At 43.3% G+C, this 12,263-nt stretch overlaps 1 protein-coding gene and 1 long non-coding RNA gene across 3 annotated transcripts in view; one reads left to right on the plus strand and one right to left on the minus strand.

The window, feature by feature from the left end:
* Positions 1-12,263, minus strand: part of LOC132475275 (uncharacterized) — a 206,464-nt gene that overhangs the window by 100,757 nt on the left and 93,444 nt on the right. The window lies entirely within an intron of this gene.
* Positions 1-12,263, plus strand: part of vps53 (VPS53 subunit of GARP complex) — a 29,727-nt gene that overhangs the window by 652 nt on the left and 16,812 nt on the right. For both annotated transcript variants that reach the window (XM_060076312.1, XM_060076313.1), the window contains exons 2-5: positions 138-218; positions 2,597-2,646; positions 2,738-2,804; positions 11,693-11,779. In XM_060076312.1, the coding sequence (XP_059932295.1) occupies positions 138-218; positions 2,597-2,646; positions 2,738-2,804; positions 11,693-11,779 (285 nt within the window). The remainder of the gene's footprint in view (positions 1-137; positions 219-2,596; positions 2,647-2,737; positions 2,805-11,692; positions 11,780-12,263) is intronic.

A 12,263-nucleotide genomic window follows, 5' to 3' on the forward strand; every position in this document is an offset into this window, starting at 1 on the left:
AGACCACAATCACGTCATTCACGGATGATGTCAAATGTCACATATTTAAAGGTGTCCCTTTTCTGTTACACATCAGACCAGTCTTATCACATATTCTATCAGTGCTCTAACATTTTGAACTGTTTCTGTTTTTAAAGGTTTTCCCAAGCCAAGACCCACTGGACAGGGCGGACTTCAATGCTGTGGAGTATATTAATACACTGTTCCCAACCGAACAGGTAAGACTTATAGTACTGCTGCTACTACTACTACTACTACTACTACTAGAATGCTAATACAATTGCTTTTTCTACTTTTATTAGACACCTACTAATATTGCACTATTACTACTGCCTCTACTTCTACTACTAGGCAAGGCAAGGCCACTTCATTTATATAGCACGAGGCAGACTAGAAAGTGCAATTTATTTAAGATTTACCAGAAAGCTATTGCAAATAAAAAGTCTTCAGTCCTGTTTTAAAGTGGTCAGAGTTGGGGCAAGTCTTAAATCCTAAGGGAGTTTATTGCAGCTATTTGGTGCATAGTAACTAAATCCTGCTTTGTTACGTGTTTACTCTGGGGATAATTAAAAAATTGGTCTCAGAAGATTTTTGTGGTCTATAAGGCTTATGTAGTGGAAGCATATTCGTTATATACTTACTTTGGCCCAAATCATGTAGGGATTTATAGGTTAGCAGCATTATTTAAAAAAATCAATCAATTTTCTGACATACAAGGAGCCAATGTAATGATTTATGAATTGGTGTAATATGTTAAATTAATTTTTTACTACTACACTATTACTACTGACTCTACTTCTACTGCTACACTATTACTACTGATTATACTTCCTCTACTACTGCTGATGCTTTTACTACTACTAGAATCCTAATAGTAGTGGTGCTTCAAATTTTACCTGACTACTACTACTGCTTCTACTACTACTGCTGCTGCTTTTGCTACTATCACTACTACTGCTTCTACTACTACTACTTCTGTTGCTATTACTGCTTCTACTACTACTACTTCTGCTGCTATTACTGCTGCTGCTACTACTACTACTTCACTATTACTTCTACTACTACACTATTACTACTGCTTCCCATACTACTACTACACAAGTACTGCCTCTACTACTACTTAGTAGATGAGACAGTAATACTAGTCTAAAGTAGTAGTATTAGTAGTCATAGTCTAGTACTACACTATTACTACTACTATTTCACTATTGCTATCACTACTAAAGCGCCACTACAATATACAATCTTTCAAGTAATTGACTGTTTACTATCTATTTAATAGACACGTTATCCAAAGTACTCAGCTTTCTCCTCATTAAGACATGCAGGCAGTCAGTGGACAGGTGAGGCGATGTGCTCAGGGATGACTAAAGGTTCTGCGGAATCCAACCCACTACCTTTCAGCTGTGAGTCAAACACAGCCCTGGTTGTTTTTGGTAGCAGGTTTTTCCCCATTAGCCAATAGCTGAATCCTAGATATAATAGTGTGCAACAGATATCTAATGATATTCAAAACTATTGGTTAATCGCCATGCGATATAAATTGATGCTGGTATGTATGTCAGGTTTTTTCTTGTAGTTCAGGTTTACAAGTCCCTCTAATTACTTTAAACGTTGTGATATGTCGTGAACTGAAAGAGACTGAATGCTCATGAACTTGTTGCTGCTCACTAAAACATGCTGACGTGCCTGACCAACACGAGGAGGCGCTGCTTTCCTTTGCGCTGCTTTCATCCTACTGACAGAGTTAAAGTTGTCGAGGATTCTCAACCTTTTGACTATTGTTATTATTATTATTATGTGTGGGAATAATTCAATACACATATATAGACATACTTCGATGTGCTGAACCTCAGTCAGACCAGAATGTAATGATATTGTGTAATTCCTCATAGTTATCATCATATAACAATTTTCAATACAGTCCAGCCCTAGCCCTCTCCATCATTCATTACAACAAAGAAATAATAATGTAATGATTTTTATAGTGGTGCAGCAGTAGATCAGGAGGGAGAGCTGGTTGGCTGGTAACATGAAGGTCGCTAGTTAGATCCGAGCAAGACGCCTCACCCTGAATGCTCCTGACGAGCTGGCTGTCGCCCTGCGTGGTTGGCTCCGCTGTCGGTGTGTGAATGTGTGAATGAATGGGTGTAAGTTGCTTTGGATAAAAGCGTCAGCTAAATATAAATGTAATGTATAGTCATATGTGCTTCTGTAGGATTTGGTAATATCTCTTAACAGTTTGATAGACCACCTTGGCAGGGCCGTTGCTACAATTCCTGGGCCCCTAGACAAGATTTACTGATGGGCCCCCCTGCGCTGAATTGAATTGTTGACGGGGGGGGGGGTACTATGGTAGTACTATGGGCTGGTGATAACATAATAATTTAAAATAAAATTTCTTTTTTTTTTTCTTTTTTTTTTTTTTTGTGGGCCCCCCCTGAGCTGTGGGCCCCCTGAATCGTCATCACCTTTCACCCCTTATCGACGGCCCTGGGTAGGGTGTCTCCAAGCTCTTGGGGCAGATTTAAGAGGAAAGCTCACGTACCTCTGTCTGCGTTATTTTGCTGATAATCATCTATCTATCTCTCCACAGTCACTTGCTAATATTGACGATGTAGTGAACAAAATTCGTCTCAAAATTCGGTGAGTCTTTATCCCTGATTATTATCCTTGCCTGGATCTGGTATTTTAGACGGTATGTTGTGTGATATTCTTTTTATTTTGAACTTTGTAGACGTCTAGATGACAACATCAGGACAGTGGTGAGAGGCCAGACCAACGTGGGACAAGATGGAAGACAGGTGAGCTAAGCTGCAAGTCGCTAATTAGCCAAACATCACTAATTAGGCAGGATTACATTATAGCCTACCTGTTTCTTTTTTTTTGTACTGGGAACTTAGGCTACGTTTACACGATGACGGTCTGAACAGAAGACGCAAAAGTGGCGTCGCGTCTTCACTTTTTATTCTGCGTTTAGACGAGCGTTTTCGGGAGGAAATCTGCGTGCATACGGTGACGCAAAAGTGTGTGGAATTCGATTGGGTATGCATGCCAGGCGGCTAGGTTGTGCTGTGATACACTATAACACAAAACCGCCATGTCTGAGCGCAATGCGTAGAATCTTGCTTCTTCTCTTATCCGTGCCGCAAATACCAAAAAGATCCTTCACTGTTCAGTAATACTATCTGTACATATCCTGTACATTTCGTGGAAAGACTCCTGTATGCTTGTTAGAGCTGCCAGAGCAGCTTGAAGGTCCGACGCATGGAAATACCGTATTTTCCGCACTATAAGGCGCACCGGAGTATAAGCCGCAGCAGCTAAATTGAATGAAGTGTACTAGGGCTGTCACTTTTTCCAAAAATGAAATTCGAACGAATTTCGAATGTCCATAATTAATTCGAATACATTCGAATACATTCGAGACCCCCCCCCCCCCATAGAACACGACACGATTTCTTGTGGAAATCACGTATACCTACTGAATTCATAACAGCACAGGATAAAAACACATCTTTGATAACACATTTGTAAACACAACAAGAGGAAGCTCCGACACACAAGTGCGGCTGTCTTTTACACATTAACAATAACTGCTCGGAGCGCGATATGCGGAGCGCATGTCGTCCATGGCACGCAGCGTCGCAGCCTATATAAACGAACAATCTGTGAGGCCGACCTCCAACACGGCATGCTGCTCGTTTTATTCCTTACGGAAAGAAAATTACAAGTAGTCTCGCAGCTCTCCGTTACCGTTGCAGCTGCTTCTGTCAGCCGTGCTGTATAAGTCCCCAAACAGGCTGCCCATCGCGCCCAGCGCAGCAGCGGACTTTTCTCCCTGTCGTGTGCGACGATCAGTGTCGGTCTCCGTTTCAGTGAGCTCGTGTGAGAGGCTTTCAGTCACGAGATGTTTCTGTGCAGGGGAAAGGTGGACTAACCGGGAGAAGCGGGGATCCAGGAGGGCCGCTTTATTGAGGAGAAGCCACTCGCCGCTCTCTTCTTTATAGCGCATTTTTACAGTTCGAATGGAGAATTACACTTCGAATTCGAATTTTTCACCCCACCTTCGAACGAATATTCGAACTTCGAATAAAAAGTGACAGCCCTAAAGTGTACATATATAAGCCGCACTAGACTATAAGCCGCAGGTGATTTAATGTTTAATTACCATTAGCGCTGGCCCAAATGCCATTTTTCAGCCTTCGAATACTACTTTGAATACTAATAATCCCTATATATTCCCTGGAACCGATTTTGACAGTATCTGCATATTTTGTTGAAGATTTAATAGCTTTTGAACCTTAATTAGTAGGCCTAAGTAGGTTGAAGTTCCTTAGTTTTCCCCTGTGAAAGCGAACAGCTGTTGTTCCGTTCCCAAGATGCTCACGCTCTGCAGCAAGCCAGTCCCAGTTGATTGGCGCTGCGCTGTACAGCGAACGTAAACAAACAACTAAGCAAACGTTAGCATTTCGCTAAGTATTACTTTTCCTCCCGAGATCCCGCTAATGTTGTGTTACAAAGTAAAGGGAAACAAGATATCTATTCTTCCTCCACCTCTCTCGCTTCTCTGCTTGGTGTCGCTGACGCTTATAGTTTGCCTCCCTCGCTCTGGTAACGTCTCGTACGTGGAAAAAAGGAACGAAGCTCCGAATACTGATTTAAGCTTCGAATACTAATTTTCCGAGTGGCCGTTAGCTTTAAAAATCCATAGATTAGCCGCACCGTTATATAAACCGCAGAATCTAAAAATGGGAAAAAAGGCGCGGCTTATAGTCCGAAAATTACGGTAATCTGACATGTTTGTTTATTTCTTTGTACTGGCACATGTATGTGACGTAAACGCGTGCATGACGTGAGCAGATCTGAGCAGTGTTTTTGCGTCTTGGCAGTGTAGATGGAAATGCTACGGCGGAGCGTTTTCAACTTTTGCGTTTTCATGCCCCAAAAACGCTGTCACCGTCTAAACGAAAGGCACTTCCGATAAAATATTTTGTTGTTTTTACCCGCAAGCGTCCTCGTGTAAACGGGGCCTTATTATCAATATATAACGATTGCCTCATACATCATTGGAGATAAATAGTTCCTCTGCAATGATTTTATTTTGTTGATATTAGTGCTGCAATAAGGAGTATATAATTGATTTGTTAAAAAATTCAGATTTGTGGTTATAATTTTTAGAATACTCAACTACTTTGGTCCCTTATCAGGTAGAATAAGTTCATCAAGTAGAATAAGCTGTTCTTGGCTTCATAAATTGAACATATTTGGTTGCTTTCCTCTGTTTTTGATGATAAATACTTGACCTTTTTTTGGCTGCGAGTCAGACCAAACAGTTCAATTTAAGACACCACATTAGGCTCAACTTATAATAAACTTGTAACGTGCATTTGCCTATATGTTTTACATATTCATGACATTTTATAGACTCAAAGATCTGTTGAACGAAACAAATAAACCTATGACTATGAAAATGCCTGATTGTTGGGTCCACACAGACGCACGCCACCAGACTCGATGTCTGTGCCTCACAGAACAAACCTCGTATTTGGTTAAAAACAAACGGCGTCAACGGTTTCCTTTGACCCAGACAACGCTCGCTCTTTCTCCTGCATAATCTCTTTCCGTCTTGCACTACCAGTACCATGGAAAAGGATAAGATGACTCAGATATCTGCCATCATGTTAGGCCGCCCTTGTGCATGGAAACCACAGGCAGGGAACCGAATTCCCTGCCGTAAATATACAGAGAATCCCTTTTTTAAATCCGGGCCTTACAACGTCTCGCCTCTTTTCCTCGGTGCTGGTGTGTCAGAAGGGAGCGGCGGTCCCGGTAATATGACACCTGATGGGGCTGGGCCTAGGGGGGGATGCGGGCCGTGGGTGTTTATGAATGGAGAGGAGGGCAGGCTACATATTGTCACAGTGTGTCTGGTCCAGTGGTCCTGTCAGTCCCACTTAGCTACTGTTTGGTTGCCGAGACCGACTTAATCCCCAACAGACGGCGGACATTATGCAGTCTCACACACTCGTCATCACACATTCATTTTTCCTCGACAAAACCCGAGCTTTTACAAACTCTTCTCTGCGGTAAAAGTTCTTGTTTCTATTTTTTGGGAAGTGGAAAGTGAAACGTTTATTAAAATACAGAGTTGTTGAGATGAGATTAAAGGACAGAATGCAAGAGAGAGAGACGGAGGGCGAGAGAGAAGGAGGGAGCTGTAAAGAGACAGATGGAGAAAACGGAGGGTCAGGTGCAGATTGGGTGTCTTCGGAAATGTGTGTTGTAACCCATTTGCAAACATTCTCATTAAATATGCATGACTGACACGCACCTGTGATCTTCCAACCGACCTTCCTACCAGTGTCTTATCCACGGGTAACCCTATTACCATATTTACAGGGATACCATGGCAAGTAATTAAAAGAAATAACGACTTTCATAGACTTTCAATATTTTGGGGATTTTTATTTTTGTTATAATGGGGGTAGTCCAAACGTTACTACTCTACTTGGCCCTCGGTCTTACATTTACATTAAGGGCATTTAAGCAGATGCTTTTATCCGAAGCGACTTACATTAAGTACATTTGTCAGAAGAAGGAGAAACAACAATATGTCGCTGTCAGTACAGTAAGGATTTTGATAGAACCAAGTGCCAAGCACTAACAATCACAAGGTTAACCCATTTCCCGTACACAAAAAACATAACTAGGATAAGATGCTACACAACTAAGTACTTAGTTGTGTAGCAAGTACGTTATTTTTTTTTTTAGTGAAGTGAGTCATGAGTCCTTTGCGGAAGCTGGTGAGCGACTCTACAGTCTGGATTTTAGCCGCTACAAAGAAGTAAAGGAGACAGGATGTATTGATCAGTGACGGGAGCCATCTTCCTCATTACCTAGAGCTCATCAAAGCACACTGGAGCACCTGGTTCATGTGCTCTGTATTGTTTTGCCCAACACTCCCTGGTCATAGGGGAGCTCAGGGGGCGAGGATATGATTGCACAGTGACGAGGGCATCCAGAAGTTATCTGCTCTTATCACATCTTTTCAGAGGAACTTAATCACTTGTACCAGTGGTAGAAGCAGTAGCAGCTCTACCCTCCAGGGCGACGTGCTGCCGTCACGTGTAAATCTCTGATCAGGGTCTTCTCTTGAAGGACTAACGGGTATCCCACCTTCATGTTGAATAGCACCCTGCCTGAAGACACAGTGTTAACAGCCAAACATCCGGGTGCCTACTACCAACCTTGTTGAGACAAATCCACCTGTGCCCTGCCTGCTTCCCCAATCTCCTTTATTCGTTGTGTTTCTCCTGGGACTCGCTTTCCTCCTGTCCAGTGAGTCATCAGAACAGATGTGCATGGGGAGAGACGTGGTGAAGACCTGAACTCTCCTCCACCTCAGGTTGGAGAAGGAGGCCCCTATGGGCTCGTGTGGATGAGATACCACCTCACTCTGGCCTCTAGAGGCTATAGATGACCATGGAAAGTGCTGTCCAGTGCTAGCAATAGTATGGGATGGGTGGTATTACCGTATATTGTCCCCGCACCATTGAGCACTAGAAGCGACACATCCATTGGCATTGATCACAGCCCGTAAACACTTTGAAACTGTGTATCCTATAGAGATTGCTAGACAACCAGTGTAGGAATTCAATATGTGTGTGTGTCTGTGTTGGTGCGTGTGGGTGTGGGTGGGTGGGTGGTTGTTCCGGTGTGTGTTTCTCTGTGACCGTGGTCTAGAAGAAGCTTGTAAAAGTGGTAAATACCTCGCGCAGCTGGTGCCGGCTGTTAGCATTCTATGTGCATGCATGCGTGTGCGCGTGCGTGCACTCAAGCTTGAGTGTACGCGTGTGTCTCCATGGAAAAGGCAAGGAGCCAAACTTGTGTCTGTGCTGCCACAACTTTGTTTGCCAATTACCCTGGCATCGGATGACAGTGTAAAAGCTTCAGCCGGCACCAGCAAGCAAACAGCTATCAGGTCGGGTGTTGGGGGGACTGTTAGAACAACACACTTACCATATCATTATGGAGGACCTCAGTGGCATCCCACCTTACTCCACATGTTGGTTAAAACAGACTCTGGTTGTTCCATGGACTATGTTGGAGCTTAACACTAATGGCTTAAATGCCAATTTACGGCTTGACAATATGAAATATCCAGCAGTACACTTCATTAGTCCATCTAATGCGTTACAAGTGGACACGGCTCCCGTTTCCGTCAGAAGGCGTCGGGGCGATTGCCTTATGGTTTTTCACGTGAACCAGAGTCAGTAACGCACCTCAATATTTCCCCCCATGGGATGCGGGCATAAAACAGTCGGGTCATGTTGGCCTGCCACACAGGGATTCCGTGTGCGTTCTGGAGAGTTGTGGGTAGTTGTTTGAGATTGAGTTCCAGCAGTGGGGTCATGGTGCATCGGCTGTAAACATCAACCTGGTAAGGGCTGATTATGGTCCCACGTTCACGCAACGCAAGGGGGTTACGGACCCGTTACAGGCTCGCGGACCCTCCTTGCGTCCACCGCAAGGGCCTGACGTGCGCCTCCCAAATAATTTAAAGGTCCCATGGCTAGGCCTGTCGCGATATGCAATAAATCAATTAATTGCGCGACAAGTTAAAATGAGCGATAATTTTTTGCCGGCCGCAATAATTTCCATTCGCACTTTTTTTAAATCATTGCTTTATTGGCCTAATCTGAGAAGAAATCTATGCCATAAACAGAAGTATTATAGGCCTTAAAGGACAATTCCGGTATTTTGAACATTGAGCCCCCTTTCTGGTTTGTTTAGGATGAAATAGAGTGGGTGACACCGAAATTTGAACTATTAATCCTTTCTCGGGTATTTGGCTCATTTTGAATCGCTCCTGCCTGCTTCACAATGGTTGTCTGTGTGCATACACAAACCTGTCAACCCAGCAACCCTAAACGTTCGTTTTCAAAAATGTGCAAGTAACCGAGTGGTTAGTGGCATTCGTGAAGTTTAAAAAAAAAATATCGGCGCAATATATGGTTTCTGTCGTGTTTTATTGCACATTTATCGCCAGTTGATTTCAGTTGGAAGACTCATTACTGCACGATGATATTACTCCGCCGAACCGGAAAGGTGGGCTGTTTACGTTGGTTTGAAGTCTTGTACCGTGAGCACTTCGGATTAGGGAAAATCACATAGAAAATCACTGAAAATGGATTATGAAAGGTGGCTTCTGGAGGACGCACTCGATTTTGACGGCAGAGGATATCGTTTTGAACCAGAATTCACCCAAGAGGAGCTACGTGAGATGGAGGCTAGGGCTACGGAGGCGCCTGAAGCTCCGGCTGAAGCGGTCCCCCCAGGATCACGGGCGGCTGGTGTGCCTGTGGGAAGTGCAGGCAGATGCCGACGGAAGTCGAAAGTAGGTGCTGCACGGAGTGGGACCTTGTGCGGAAGTTTATATGCGGTTGTGAGGTATCTGAAAAAATAGTTCAATTTAGCAACTAACACGGATGGAAAACATATATTGCGCCGATATTTTTTTTTTAAACTTCACGAATGCCACTAACCACTCGGTTACTTGCAGATTTTTGAAAACGAACGTTTAGGGTTGCTGGGTTGACAGGTTTGTGTATGCACACAGACAACCATTGTGAAGCAGGCAGGAGCGATTCAAAATGAGCCAAATACCCGAGAAAGGACTAATAGTTCAAATTTCGGTGTCACCCACTCTATTTCATCCTAAACAAACCAGAAAGGGGGCTCAATGTTCAAAATACCGGAATTGTCCTTTAATTATACGGGTCTTCTCAATGCCGTGGAACGCTCCGTTAACTTGTATAGATAGTAGTTCGGGAACTTGTCAACCCCAGCGTCTTCGGTTGCTAGGCAACGTCAACGTCTTTGGCGGACTATTTCTCTGCAGATCAACACTACGAATGCTGCTAACGAATAAATTGTAAAAAGACACACCATGTGAAGTAATTTTTTCGTCTTGGCAAGTAGCCTTGTAATAAGCGGGATAATGTATAGAACGTCGCTGGTCATTATCGAAAATAAGCCCCTTCAGGGCGAAGCAAGACACCTCCGCTGTGCGTCGGTCGCCTGTTAGCCCTGTCGGGGCTTATTTTCCCGATAATGTGTCAGTCACTTGTTGCATGGTCTGTGTGGGAGGCGGAGCCCTGGCGTTACACATGTTTATTATTTTTTGAAGCGCAATCGTGTTTACATCCTTTTTATTTAGTGTTTCAATTTTATTTATTGTTTTTGGTGGTGTTTGGTTTTTATTCAAGAGCATTTTTTGTTAATAATAGATTGTTTTTGGTTGTTTTCATAATTTATTCTGGATATTTTAAATGTCTTCCAGACGTCCAGTTCCAGTGTTCTTTAAAAATAAAAGTTTATTGATCTTCGAAAGGGTGTACTTTATCATTATATTAGTTGAAAAACTGAAATATTATCGCTTATCGCAATAATTTCTGGGGCAATTAATCGCCCAGAAAAATTTGTTATCGTGACAGGTCTACCCATGGCATGAAAATCTTTTTTAACATAAATATGAATTTGTGTTTGCTGTAAGTGTTTTCTGTTGGTGTTATGGCGAATAACACGTCAGTTCTTTGACGTCTCTCTTGTATTTCCATTAACGTCAATGTTCTCAGCCATTCCCTCTATTCGCTGATTGGACAAAATTCGTTGTCCACAAAATTTGGACAGAGAAATCCCAGGAATATACCGCAAAACCAGACGTAGTGCTGAAGGGAAATGAAAATTGAGTATTGAGTATTGAGTATTGCGGGTACGGGCGGGTGCGAGTTTGCAAAATAAGACACGTGCAGGACTCTGGCACTGGCACACTAGCCGAAGGTCGGAAGAATGAGTCAATAGTTTGCTCAGAGAAACGTTTACGCACGCTCGATATTTAATCTCTAGGACCCTCCCCCTCCACACATTAACCACTAACGGTAGCCATTCCCTTTCGTTTTCACACTCATTGGCCTGCTAAAGAATCCGGATTCGTTGACGCGCCCCTTCCCCGTTTAACGTGTAAAAAGAAAAAAGGGAAAATTTACTGGTCGCACATGTGTGACCAGTAAAAAAATTAAATTCAGTCGCACAATCGCACATTTTGGTCACAATATGCGACCTCAGGGCCACACCCCCACCCTCCTCTTTGACCCGCCTCTCTCCTCCTCTTTGCATTAAAGCTACAGACACCGAAACGGCGCATTTGGGGAAAGCTCAATGTGCGACTGGCTCGTAGTGGTTGTAATTCTGCACCACCGCTGAATTTCGGGAACGTCTTCAAATACTGTGTTTGGGGCCTACTAATATCTGTATTAAAGCATCCATAAAGTAGCATGCCATGGGACCTTTAACCCTCAGTCGAGGAGACGCAGCAGCAATGGCTGTGATTGGTCCGCTCACTAAAACCCAACGCAGAACCAAAATAGGTTCACAACTGTGTCAATGCGTCTGCTTGGTCCTTGCGTTGCATGACGTGGGACCATAATCAGCCTTTTAGTCTGTTGGTTATGGATAACATGTTTTTCCATTTCATCTGAAATGATCTTTAATTGTATCGTCTCAATAGTTAAAATCAAACTGATTTAATATAAATGTATATTGATGCCAACTTCACAGTAATGACTCTCTGTCTCTGTCTCTGTCTCTGTCTTTCTTGTCTCTCTCTGTCTCGGTCTCTCTCTTTCAGGCTCTGGAGGAGGCCCAGAATGCCATCCAGCAACTATTTGGCAAAATCAAAGACATCAAGGACAAGGCAGAGAAGTCTGAACAAATGGTGAACGCACACATTTGGTTGGGCTCCTAAAAACCCTTGTGAAATATTTCCAACCCTTGTGAAATATTTCCAATATACTCACTATTTTCCAATAGTGAGTGTGTGTGTGTGGGGGTCATTTTTGCATGTGTTTGTTTCATTGTGTGTGCCCATGCCAGCGCCCAAGTAATGCCATGTCCGTGATGGTTGAAGGAAGTCACAAACAATGCAGGTTTACAGTGTACGTGTGTGTGTGTGATTGCATTTGTGTACATGAGTGCATAAGCGTGTGTTTGTGGAAGGGGGGGTCCCATGAAGGCCGTTTTGGTTAAGTGATTCTAGCGAACAGTAGCAGGCACACCCTCAACTGGCATGTTTAACTCATTATCTCACCAACAAACGGGTGTGTCTTTTTCTGCTCTCTTACTCAGTTATTTTTGTTGTGTGTCTGATTACATTGTTCTCTCTCTCTCTCCTAACAATGCGTCCTGTGGCCCATTGTGTG

Source organism: Gadus macrocephalus, chromosome 16 (assembly GCF_031168955.1).
Source record: "Gadus macrocephalus chromosome 16, ASM3116895v1".
Taxonomy (NCBI): domain Eukaryota; kingdom Metazoa; phylum Chordata; class Actinopteri; order Gadiformes; family Gadidae; genus Gadus; species Gadus macrocephalus.